Source organism: Hipposideros armiger, unplaced genomic scaffold (genome assembly GCF_001890085.2).
Source record: "Hipposideros armiger isolate ML-2016 unplaced genomic scaffold, ASM189008v1 scaffold_27, whole genome shotgun sequence".
NCBI lineage: Eukaryota > Metazoa > Chordata > Mammalia > Chiroptera > Hipposideridae > Hipposideros > Hipposideros armiger.
The window spans coordinates 4,243,824-4,257,814 of NW_017731377.1; the positions used below are offsets into that span (position 1 = coordinate 4,243,824).

Here is a 13,991-nt window from a genome sequence, read left to right on the forward strand (position 1 = left end):
TTCAGGAACGGTGTTGCTTGAGAAACGCCTTTGAAAGCAATATTACATCTTCCAAGCCTGTATGTATTTGAAGGCAGCCAGAAATTTCGGGCATAACTGCAGAACTTATGAGATTTAAATTTATTCTTTGCAAACAGATGGACACAGCATACCACTGGAATAAAATAAGGGCACACTTCTCTTTGCTCAGTAGAGACCATTCTGATCAGCAGAAGTCACACTTAAGATACAGGAGGCGATGCAGGGAACTGTTTTGTTGGCATATTTCATATGTAAGTTAACACCATTGGAAGTGTCAAGAAATGACCTCTTTTTAAAAGAAAATTAATCCAACCCAAGATATTAATGGAGCATTACTCCTGAAAGTCAACCTCTACAGGAATCATCATCTATGATTCATTCTTCTCCTGCGTTTTAATATTTTACCCCTTCATTTATCTGTCCATTCATGCAGCCAATATGCATGTTCCAGACACTCTTGTCATGATAAACAAAACAGAGATGACTTCTGCCCTCAAAGAGTTCACAGTTTAAACAGAAAGAAAACAAGACATAAACAATTACAATGCAATGTATTCAGGTAAGCACAGGTGTCATGGAATTCTGAACCAGACCTGGGCGAAGTCTAGCCTGAGACCTGAAGGGCCAGCTGGGAAAGGAGGCAGGAAGGCGTTTCCTTACTGTATTTGCTGCTCCTTCCACCATAACTCTCCCTCCAATATTTAGCCACTTCCCCCTGTTAAACCACACCTAAATTTGATCAAGATTTTAACAAGCTGACATTTGACAGAACTTGACCAAATATTAAAGATGATGAGCAAGACCAAGAAATGCAGCAGATACAAACAGCATCGAAATAGTCAAATTTCCAAAGTGTAAGGTTTTGATCCTTAAGAGAACTGGTCCAAAGGAGGAGGCAGTGCATCCTTGCCTACATCAAGCCTGGCTTTCTGCTCTTGCAGAGCCTCATCTTCTTGGGGAAGGAACATTTATTTCTATCAGGGGGAAAGCAAAATTCTAGGTAATTGCCCATTTCCTAGTAAAAACTAAAAAAACCCCCAAACTCATACGTCTCATAAATATCTCTCATTCTTATTTATGATTCTTGGTGAGTGAGATAATTTTTTTCTATGCCTCACTGGGATGTCTAAGCTATGCAATAAAATGAATGATCTCATGCTTACTCCCTGAAAGTCAATGATTTTACTGATACTGCTTGCATGGTATAATATAATAATATAATATAATATAATATAATATAATATAATATAATATAATATAATATAATATAATATAATATAATATATAATGTAATGTAATGTAATATAATATAATAATATAATATAATATTTTAGCTGCGTAATACATACACATACACAATAAGAAACGACACTAATACTCAAAGTAGATTTTCATCCTTGAGCAATTGACATAGACAGCAATATTTATTCAGTTACAACTTCAAACCCCTGTCCAATTAAACAGAGAGCAATATTAAAGCAATTTCTTAAACATCACTGAATTGTTGTCTCCAAAAGAATTAAGTCAATATCAGTCTGTTTCTAGAAAATAGAAGCCTATCTCTTCCTTTTACTCTTTTCTTTCTTTCACTTCTTTTAGTGTTTCTTATCTTAATAATACATTTTAAAGATCTCTGGTTTTTTTTTTCTTCTTCTTCTTTTCCCTTTCGTTCTCTTCTCTTCCTTACCTTTCAGGTGCAAGAGACTGCAAGGCCCATAGCTAAGGAGGTGGTCAGGGTCAAGGACACTTTATGGGGCTGGCAGGACCAGGGTCCAGGAGTCAAGGTGATGGTCAGGACCAAAGCAGCCAGTGGGAACTTTAGGTACGGGGCCCAAACCAATGAAGCAACTGGGACCAATGAGACTCAGGCTGGGGATGGCCAGCAGAATTAAGATATTCGTTACACACAGGGAGAACAATGAATTACATGTTGAAGATAATGAGAGCCCATTTTCTGCTAGAGAAAGTGTCACATATATGGAAAGGGCAAAGGCTAGAATGAACCCTGTGGTATTGAATTAGAACTTGAAATACCAGTGTGAATTCATGTTTTAAATATAGATAGATAGATGATACATAGATAGATGATAGATGTTTTGTATATATAATATATAATTATATAAAATATATAATTGCATATAATTATAAAATATGTGTGGTATTATATGTTCTGTATTGCTATGTGATATACATGTGTATATATTTATATATATGTATAATTTGTGATATGTGATGTATCATTTCTAACTGTATATAATTTCTAACTGTCTACTAAGAGGGTGACACCCAGGAAGCAGTGAGCACACACAGTGCCCAGACCTTGGTTTCTAAAGGCTGTTCTTCCCTAAAGAAAGGATTCTAGGAGAAAGGGCTCAATCAAGGTCTGAAACAGGAAAAGTACAAGATGAATCTGGGCTATTTTGTGCCAGAAAGTAAGGAAGTACTGAAATCACGATGGAGACTTGCTGAGAGGATATATGGGCTCATTTCTAGAGGGTCCTACTGGCTCAATCTAGATAATGTGAACATCAAAGTAAATAGTGATGTTAATGCATTAGAACATTGAAAAAAACTTTTTAGTTCACACTATTATAAATAGATGAATAGATAAATAAATAAATGTGGAAGACAGATACTTCCTTTATTATATAACGCTAACTAATAAATGTAGATGAAGTGATGGGATTAGAAAAACCCCCATTTGGAAATCAACACTGTAATAATTAATTCAGGCAAGTATCATCAATGTCTAAAGGGTGAAAGTTTGAAGAGTGAAAGGATATTTAGATAGTGTCAAATCATCCCCACAGCAGGGAAAACTAGTAAGTTCTGGGTACAGACACTTTGTAGACAATACCTTAACCAACTGATCAATACTGAGTGCCTCTTGATGTGCTACACTGTGAAGAAGGAGGCATCCTTGTTCCTATTAATATCCCGTTATCTGAGTCTAAAATGAGGAAATATCAGATAACCCAAAAGTTAGAGATGTTCAAAAAATGACTGGTCTGCACTCATCCAAAATATCAACGTCACAAAAGGCAAGAAAAGACAGAGCAAATGTTCTCTATTGAAGACTAAAGAGATATGACAAAATGCAGCACACGATTCTAGATTAAATCCTGGACTGGAAGAAAAATGTTTTTCTGCTAAAAGGGGCATTTTGGAATAATTGGTGAAATCGGAATGGGGTTTTAGGATTAGATGGTAGTATTTTACTAATGTTCATTTCCTGATTTTGTGGGATGTACTAGAGTCATGTAAGAGCGTGTCCTTCTCTTTTAGAAAATACACGTAAGTATTGAGGGGTAATGGGGCATTATATCTGCATTTTACACTCAAATAGTTAAGGGAGAAAAACACAGATATAGGTATAAGACAGATAAAGATATGTAGATTGATAAATGTAACCAAATGTTAACTGCAGAATGTGGGAGTTCTTTTTACTGTTCTTGTAACATCTGTAAGGTTAAAATTACTTCAAAATAAAGCACTTTTTTTTAATGAAGAAAATATGGAGCTAAAAGGTCAACAGCATTATCTGTATTTCAATGTTACTACGTACTTTACAAGCACTATCCTATATTATCCTGAAGGTAAAATGACATTTGCTCTTATTTTTTCTTTCATCATATGTTTGGTCTAGTGTTTCATTTGAAAAAAAAAAAGCAAAAAAATACACAAATTTTAATGTGTGACTAATACATAAAACTTGCAAATTAATCACTGAAAAATTCTTAAGTAAAAAACAAATATTGGTGGCATTTCCTTTTTTCTCTTTCCAAGCTGGTATAGAAATGGTATAATTTAGAATCAGACATTCAGTTTTGTTCTCAATGGAAGTAACAACACAAATCAATTTGCTTGCTTTCTTTCCCTCTCGACTAGGTTTCATATGTCAAAGCTATTGACATTTGGATGGCAGTATGCCTCCTTTTTGTGTTTTCAGCACTTTTGGAATATGCAGCTGTAAATTTTGTATCACGACAACACAAGGAACTTCTGCGATTTCGACGCAAGAGAAAGAATAAGGTAAACGATTAAATGCACTGGGTTCACTGGGATACCAATTTTCACTGGAAAGTGAATTTCTTATATTTAACAGGATGTATGGAGAGGAAATGGAGACTGGGGACTAAATGATATGATATTCCTTTGGTTTTGTCCAAATGAAACTTAAATTGTCAAAAATAGCCTCAGGGGGAAAATGGTGACATCTAGCTGTACTTTACACAGCATATCTGGTGACATGAGAGCTTGTTTTTAATGTACTTCCTGGAAGACACATTTTTTTCCTGCAATTGACAAAAATAGGTCATTTTTTATTTACAAGGCTAGAGTGTTTCTAATGGTGTTGACAGAAGTCATAAAATATAACTATTAAAGTTGTTCCTTTTTTCAAACTACCTCCTTTAATTTTCCATCACATATTACCTGTTTATTACTATTATGATGTTGATGTGAAGCTATATGGTGTCTTCTTTTTGCATACGTTTGTGTTTTAAGACATTTCTTCTGAATCTCCATGGGAAACACAATAATGTACTGCTTTTGCCTTGCTATCAACTGATATGTGAAACCCAGAAGAAATGTTATCTAGAACATTATTGGAAGACCACAGGAAATGGAAGTAATCTCTAATTGTAAATGGATGTAAAAAATGGGGTTATTCCCCTCTATTAAAATTTGTAATGTTATCTCTCTTTACATGCACATAGTTTTAATCAACCCCTTTCCTTTTCTGTAAGAGTTTCTACTGACTAGCATATCTATGATTTTACTTCTTTTAATGTGAATGTGCCAGCTGATGTTTTAGAAGCAAATGAATTCTTAAGCAATCAACATCACCAGAGTTGTGTACACCAGGAGAAATCAGGGGCCAGAATCCAATATACTGGAATAGTGAAGTCAAAACATACTCAAATCTTAAAATTAATAGTCTGGTTCATAGAGTGTGCATTTTTAAGGATTTAATTTTTTTAAAGGATTCCTTATGGTTTCTGAATTATTGACTATGATTTATAGATTCATAAAACCTTTTAAAGCACTAAGTCCTAATCTCTCAGTACTGAGCCTACTCAGTATTAATCATCTTCTAAAGCAATAATTTATTCAATCATGTTTAAATGACTCCCTGGAATCATCACCTGCTCCAATAAATAACCCAATTCAGTGCAGTGTGGAAGGGACGTGAGCAATGTGATACTTTGGGTGACGCATGGGACAAGAAACAATGCTAGAGCTTGCATTTGATCAGATTTTTCATGAACATAAAAGCAAATATTTGTGCGTTAAAACATATCTTGATGGGAAATTAACGTTTTAAAATAACTTTTTCCCTGACCTCACCACTGTAGGCTGGTTTCCTTCTATTTTTCTCTTTCTTCCTCTCTCTCTCTTTCTCCTTCCCTTCGTTCTGCCTCCCTTACTGCCTACTTGCTCCTCCTTTCTCTCCTAATACCTGGCACTGGCTGAAACACTATAACAGGACAAAAAATTCTGTATCACAGGGGTGAAGCTCTTGTGATTCTTTCTCCTTAATGACTGGTAAAGACAATTTTTCCTTCTATTATCACTAATCAAAAGTAAGGCAATACTCATTTCCCTCTCTCATTTTGGTTTACTTTCTCACATTTATTTTTCATTTCTCTACTGTTCTCCTCTTTCCACAGTTTAGAAGTATCAACCGTGTGCTGAAAACACTAGAAATGAAAAGTATTACACATGTGGTGTCCCAGTGGGGTCTTAGAGCTCAAACATTTTCTACTCCCACCGCACATACAATAGTCCCCATATCCAATGGGTAACAGAATAGGCTACAGCTTACATGCTCTAGTCTGCTTCCTCCTTAAAAAAAAATCTTTAGCAAAACAACTCTTTCTTCAATTTTACCACTTGTAAGAGTATCGAAATACAAATATTGACACTCCTTTTTCTTTAGCTCACAGAATGACAGCTATATTAATTTTGGTAATGACTGGCACGCTAGGAAAATGTAGAAATTCAAAAATAGTCATATCTTATTCTTTTCTGATCACTATTTGAAATACAATAAATAAAATATTTATTGTAATTCAGATTTAGTGCAGGAAAAAAAATCCAGTTTTTTTTCATTCATTTCATACTTTGGGGAGTGGATACCTTGCATATGTGAAAATCTATTTATTGATATATATGTGTGTTGAAATTATATATGCTATTAAAACCAACTGTACAATTATATTTCATCATATATGTCTTGATTCTCTGGTTTCTCAATCCCTCTTGGCCCACTTTACCTTCCCACAGACAGAAGCTTTTGCATTGGAGAAGTTTTACCGTTTCTCAGACACGGTAAATTCACTTTCTTAACTCTCAGTAGAGGAATGCGGTCATCAGAACAAAAGCAGACAGCATATTCTGCATCCAGACAGTGTTTGGTGGGGAAACACAGCCCCTTGCATATTTCAAGTCAAACCACCACCATCCCACTCCAGCTAAGGATGCTTTCTTTTTCTAACAACTCCATTTGCTTTCACTTACTCCATAAAAGGATATTTAAATATTATCCTTCATCTTATTAACCAAGTTATTTGATTGGTCAAAAATATTTTAAAGTATATATTAAACAGAAATATCACATATATCTTATTGTAGTCTTCATAGAAGAAATAATCAGATACTTTGATAAAATTGGTTTCAAAATAAAAGGGAAACTTATTTATTCAAATAAATTCTAAAAGCAACCCCTCTTGCCAGAAAATAGAAAACTAAAAATAAGGCAAAAATAAAAAGCTTCGTCCAGCCTAGGTATCTTCAGAATTTGTTCTGAATGTTAAGATAGGTTGAGATCCTTTATAGTAAATGACTAATTTTAGTTTTGATAGTGGCAGCCTTTGAGATGGTTGATTAGAAGAAGATCACAAGGACACAAGTCCAAATTTAGTGATTGAATTTAAACACACCAAAGCCAAGAATTTAGGCTAGGAAATCATACACAAACAGTCCAGTCTACTAAACTAAAACTTCTGGGGGAAAGTATATTTAAAAACACCTTCCCAAAGTAATTCTACTGCATACCTCAGTAAGAATAGACATGTTAGATGAATATCAAAGTAATCTCAATTTCATAGTAGATATCTAGACCCAGTATTATTTTAAAGCATTTATTGTTTTCTTTCATTGTAATATATAATCACTCAACTATTTTTCTTTTCTAATAAAATTGCTAATTTGTTCCCAACATAGCTCACCACTTCTCTTCCATTTTCATCCCTGAAAAAAAAAAATTTCACATGATCCACTTACTTTTACTTGATTATCTTGACTGTAAATTTTAAAAATTTTTTAATTGTGTTGAATTTGCATAATCACGTATAGTAGTCTCTTTGGGAGAGGTATATATTTAAATTTCCAGTAACTAAAGAGTTAGTGCTTATAAGAGCTTTAGTATAAAAGATATGTATTTAATTAAATATTGCTTTACAAAACAATGCAAAAAAAACTCTGATAAAAAAATCAGGTTTACCTCAGTAACAGTCAATAATGACTTATTTTTTTTAAAAAAACAATATGATTTGCAGATACATTCATTATAAATTATATACACCCTGTTAATTTGTATAATATTTTAATCATCATGTACATTTGGGGTTGATCTTTAACTTTTTAAAGACTATTTTCCTCAACATAATAAGTCTCTGGACTGATTAAATTCATCATTTAAAAAAATTATGTGTTTTGCTTGGAAACAATCTGATCAATTTAAGTCTTTAAATCAATATAATCAAAATGAGTCTAAATGTCAACCTAATGCCCTTTCTTTTCATGAGTACTGCTTTACGTGAGGTTTTTTTTAGAACTCTAATTTGGCAGAATAGGCAAAATAAAATAGCCTCATAGAAAGTTTGACACAACAGGAGACCTTACAGTGATGTAAATATTATTCCTAGGGAAGTTTTAACTTGGTTCAGCATTGGCATTAGCATTGTAGACAATCTTTTATACCTCTTTCCTCTATGAAGGTACAAGTGAACCTTTTGTCTATTGTGAAAGGATAAAAGTTTGCTCTTGTATGCAAATTTCCCCACCCCACACTGTCATAGCCTGCTGTGTGCACATTACCCACTGTGCCTGGTCATAGCTGCTTATCCCCAGTGCTGTGTATGAGTGGGTGTATGCATGACATGAAAGTATTTCGGTTAGAAGTTGCCCTTATCATGTATGATACCATTATGTTAGTCCTGGAGGGTTATAAAGACATGCCAACATATTTCTGAACATATGTGATTTGTTGAGATATGTATGATATGGGATTGCTTCAGTACATTTCATGTAGCTTCTTCTGCATTGCAATATAATGTAATGATGCAATGGTTTGCTGAGAGAAAACACGTTCACACAGTATTCTAGTACCTCTGTCTTCCTACTCATTATTGTATATTAATTATTATTTGTACACAAATGAAATAAGCATGGACCGTCAGTTCTAGATTTAAGAAGTAATTTCCAAGTTTGTTTTGCTTGGTACAATAGTTATCTTTTGAAAATGAATATATCATTGACTGCATTTTGACTATCTGTACAAAAACTTATTATTTTATTTACCTATGTATTGGGTTGTCGGAAAAGTCATGACATATTTTTTTCTGTTTTTCGTTGCAAAATGCATCATTACTTTCCTGACAACCCAATATTTACATGCTGTCTTATTTCAAAAATAACTCAAGGTAACTTCTAAGAATAACAAATAATTGGTTTTTCTGCCCTGCACATTTTGTCGGCTCTATAGTCTTAGGATTAATACCAATATACATGTACACTATTTTGGTTGAAGGGATGAGGCTCCACAGTTGAAAACAATATGGCATCCTTACTGTTTAAATTGTTGAATTTATGCTATATTCTAGGGTATAAGAATTTATGCTATATTCATGCTATATTCAGTTTATGCTATATTCTAGGGTATAAGATATTCTTTCAATAGGTAAATTATTTCCTAAAAATTTCTTTGAAGAAAACAAGTAGTTTCCAAAAAATTTCAAAAATAATTCTTTTTCAATGACCCTGATACACAGGGGTTACAAATTTCATCCTCTTAAGTAAAACAAGAGTTGTAAGAATTTAATTCTTTCTTGCAAACAAATATTAGAGTTTAAGCTAAACACAGCTATTTTTTAGAGCTATATTGTCTCTAAAATATCTTTAGGAAAATAATATTCAATAAGGTAATATATCTAGTTAATCTGATTTCATAGGCATTATAGTGACTTCCATCTCAAAGTTTACTAAAATAGATTTACAGTAGTTTTTTTACATATGTTGTCTGTTATATTATATATCTCACTGTATAATTATGACTTGGCACTGAAAGAATCTACCATATCAGCATGCTAGAAAGAGATATGTAGATATTTTAAAATTATTTCATTGATTTCTCATCAATCCCCTAAAATATATGTATTACATATTCATAGTATTTCATCTAAAACATTCATTTTTTAAACTTACTGTTCAATAATTTTCAAACAATTTCTGAATCTAAATTCTATATGCCAAGCATAAACTTGGCTAATTCAGAACAAATTCATATATCATCTATAATAAGTGCAAAATTCTCCTGGGAGCTAGATTTAAAAAAAAATCTATATTGACAACTGACTTGAAACTCTAAAGTATTTTTAACCTCATCTATAATTGCATTCTTTTAAGCCTTTCATTTTTAATGATATAGAAATGTATATAGATGTATTAAACGAAATATTTTCTTTTAGGCTAATATTTATTTTAGAAAAACAATTTTTAAATTATTCATGTATTTCATCTTACTTCAGACTTTTCTAAGTGATGGTGATTTTTCCCAACAAAAAATAAGCCATTATGTTATTAGTAATTTTTTTCAAAATCCACACACTATGAAATCATGTAACTGGAAATAAATAGCTATTCACATTTCCTCCATCTGTCACTTTCCTATTTGGCAATTAAAAGTTACAGAAAATTATTTAAACAAAAAACCCTTTCGGGTAATTTAGTTAACATCTTGATTGTGTGAAAAACACCCCAAAGGTACCTAGCAGGGAAGAAACATTTGGATAAAAATGACATAGTTAATGCTGTTGTATCTCACAGCAATTCACATAATCATTAACTTTTTAGATACTCAATGTTTTTCTACCACTTGCTGATAATTTTCATGCCTTCACGGCTCCCAAACCCAAATAAGAAATTTTTTGGGGGTCATTTTTGATGACTGATAGGAAATTCTTATCTCATATGTATATTATGTAGGATGACAAAGATGAATTAAGCAATTCAACTGAATGACTGTATCTACATTTAGATTTTCAATCTATCTCTAATAATACTAGTTATAATATGCATGTTACATGAGTTAGCCTTTGGCATAATTCACTAGATTAAATGAAAAGCATTTAGAATGTTTCACGATACAGTATTGAAGCTTAATTACTGAAACATTCCTCTCACTTCCAAATTTAGTGAAAACAGATCTCCCTGTAGAAAGAACTGTACACTAAATAAATGACTTTTTACATTGTCCATTGCCTACCCTTCTAACCTCATTGAAGCATATTAGGAGGATTTAATTGAAAATGTCTTCAATTTTACCTTTTTAATCAGTCATGTTCTTTAGCTCATTTTTAGTTTATTCTACAATTTTATTAATAATTAATACCTAAATTTGAGTTGTAAAGTGCCTTAATTTTTATGAACATTAAATATTGGCTAACACATAGTGTCAAGTTTTAGATGTTTATCTAAACACTTTGGTTTTTTGACCTTCAGTTTATTGGAAACTCAAGCTGAAAATATCTCTAGAAAATTATCTCAAAGAAATATTTGAGTGCCATTTGGAATAAAGAATATCACTGCACATTGAAACATAGATAAATACAGGATAAGTTTATCACTGAGTAACAAAGCAGAGAAACTAGTTTAATCACAAAATAATTTAATACACTTAATATAGTAATCTAATATTAATGATGAACTATTAGAAAAGCTTCAACCATGTTTAAAATTAAAAATTCTTATTTTAAGTGCAGGCTTTCAAAAAGAACTCAATAGGCCAGTCATAAAAAAATAAAAATTAAAAAAAGGCCACATGACCTTTCTGAGTCCCCGAGGTCCTTGGTCTCTCTCATCCTCTGACTGCCTGCAGTATAAATTAGAGTCTAGTCGAAGAGAGCTGAGATCCTGTTTCTGAAGTGAGATGATGCCACGTACCTCATTTTATGGACACATCTAAAATATTTGTGCTGTTTGATGGAACGTATTGACAACACTAAAGACTCCTTGATTGCAGAAATTAGATTTGCACAGAATCCTAACAGTCATATAGCAAATCCCATCTATTGTGACAATATTCAAGTGAGGCCGAGAGGGGCTAAGCGTTGTTTTTAGTTTTACACTGTTGGCTAATTTTTAGTGAGACACAAGTGCAAGGCCACTTGCGGAGTAAGCAACTGGGAAGGCCTATTTTGCGTAGCACTTTAGTGCTAGTTTAGTTTCTGTGGATTTAAAATATCTAACGTTACAATGATTCAGGTTGGTATTCATATTTTTTTCCTATCATGTGTTATGCAATTTCCATCGTAATACAGTTATAACAAAATATTAATAACATAATAGCAGCAATTTGAGTACCTTATCAGTTTTATATATTTTTATCTCATCTCCCCAATAAACAAAACAGTTCTTTCCTAGTTCTTTTCTAGAACTAGAAACCGAGAATCAGAGTTAAGGAATTAAGACTACCCAGACTCCTGGCAATAAATGATGAAGCCATTGAATTCCTTGACTATAACAAGACATTTGCAATTTGTCAATCTGAACTCAGATTTTAAGTTTGGACCATGTAACATATTTATGACTACATACAATATTTGAAAACAATTTCCTATTGCACACACATATTTTTTATAATGCAGATACACAATTTATTTCCATTTTTGAGAACATAAGTATCCCTCAACACCTTGTTTTCTATTACTATTGCCAGGAAATAAATATTTGAACAAGACATTTTAATGAGGGAAGTGTTTTTATTGAAATTAAAAATGTCTGTTTCTTCAACTCTACAATTAATTAATAGGAAAGCCATTGGCAATGAATTTGTAAGTGAAATCATATTCCAGATGCTTTTGAAAACAATAATGCATTAAATCACATTATATAACATAATTATCCAAAGACTATCCATTCTAATGTTAGAATATCCATTCTAACATATGTCTATGTTCTCTAGTAAATTTTAAAGTGGATAAAGGTACAGGTCGTATAGTCTTACTCGTACATACAGCCTTACTTAGAAACAGCCTTACTTAAAAACAGGAATCATTAAAAAACAATAGTTCAGTACTAACCAGAAGCCATTATAGGGTATGTTTTCATAAATTACCACTAAAATGTAAATTTTAAAGTGTTAGAGGGGTTCAAAAAACTGGTACATCATGATAAATTCAAGCTGACTAGGATAGCTGCATTGTGTGCCTCTAGGAAACTTTTGTTTCTGCAATTTGACTGTGCATGATAATCACCAACAGATTTTGTTGGACATGCAGATTTTGGGGACAGCCTAAATGCTAAGGAGTAGGAGCCTCTGCAGTTGAGATCTAGAAAATTGGGTCTCAGCAATCCCTCCCAGTGACTCCAAGACAGGTATTAAGTGGCCATAGTGTAAGAAACACTGTCCTCACCTAGACTACCATTATTGTACATAGAATGATGGTCATTTTACAAATAGGTGCTGGCCTCTATGATGGATCAATGCTATAGAAAGACAGTGAAATTTCAATTGTTCAAATGTGTCTGTCTTTTTCTATTAACACCAATACCCAAATGTGAAATAGCTTTGTTCAGTACACACTGTAGCTCTGATTACAGGTTTAAGGACACAATCATACTTATAAAACAGAAATAAGCCTTAATCTCATATGTTATATACCGGGGGTGCCAACAAAACGTATACAAGTGGACACTTTGGTCAACGTTGCTCAAGCAGTAGTTTGCCATAATCAGAAGTGTCTGGACGCTGATGGTAAGCACTTTGAGCACCTCTTGTAATTGCAGAAGTCAAACGTGACTTGTATTCATCTTTTGTTATCGGTATATATTGAGTATTACAATTTTAATAGTTTGTTCCTTTCTTAAAATGTGAATACATTTTTTTGACACCCTCTGTACTTAACTTTTTAGAAGGATAAAAGGCAAGAGAGAGAGTAGATAAAGTACCTTCATTTAATTGCGAGGCCTAGCAGCTACTCAAACACACAGGACTTTTTGTTCCCTCACCTGCACAGGGCATGAATGGCTTCCTAGTTTAAAGAAATAGATGCAGTATCATAAGCAATAATGATCCCTACAGCTATGCAAATGTGATCGCAGACCCGGTAACACAAAAGAAAAACTTATGAAGTGGGAAAGACAGAGTTGTGTCACAGCATTGTTCCCGAGCCCCTACACTGTCACCACCAGAAACCAGAAACCTCCCTAAAGGCATTCCTGCTTACTCTAACTCATAACCACTCACTCACATACACTCATCCCATGAGGTAGCCAATCTTCATGTCCTTGTCATCCTGTCTTTAGCAATAAATTTTTAATTGCTCATTCCAATTTGATATGATATGCCCTTCCTGTGTTGTGCTCTTGGGCCATTTTGTACATTGGCCATGTTTAAATGTGTTCTTTTATCCAATGAGATCTATTCCAGGGGCCCAAACCGTTATAAAAATGCCTTGTTCCAAGCCATTAATAGTATTTTCAGCTGTGGCTTTTGTTACAGTGTAAACAAAGCCCAGGATGGACTAGCTGTCTATTTCTGCCAAAATCCATTAAATCCTCCAGGAGCCATGGGCAAAGGCCATGTAACCCATCTGCTAGCTATGTGTGAGTGCTTGTCATTGGGAGATTCAACCCAAAGGCAATTTTCAAGCAATTTTTTCTCTTGTTAATATTCAAGACAAGCC

The 13,991-nt window shown here is 33.2% G+C and overlaps 1 protein-coding gene across 1 annotated transcript in view; it reads left to right on the top strand.

Annotated features, from left to right (window-relative positions):
* GLRA3 (glycine receptor alpha 3) overlaps positions 1–13,991 on the top strand; it is a 157,226-nt gene that overhangs the window by 135,700 nt on the left and 7,535 nt on the right. The window contains exon 8 of the mRNA XM_019636133.1: positions 3,910–4,053. Within this exon, the coding sequence (XP_019491678.1) occupies positions 3,910–4,053 (144 nt within the window). The remainder of the gene's footprint in view (positions 1–3,909; positions 4,054–13,991) is intronic.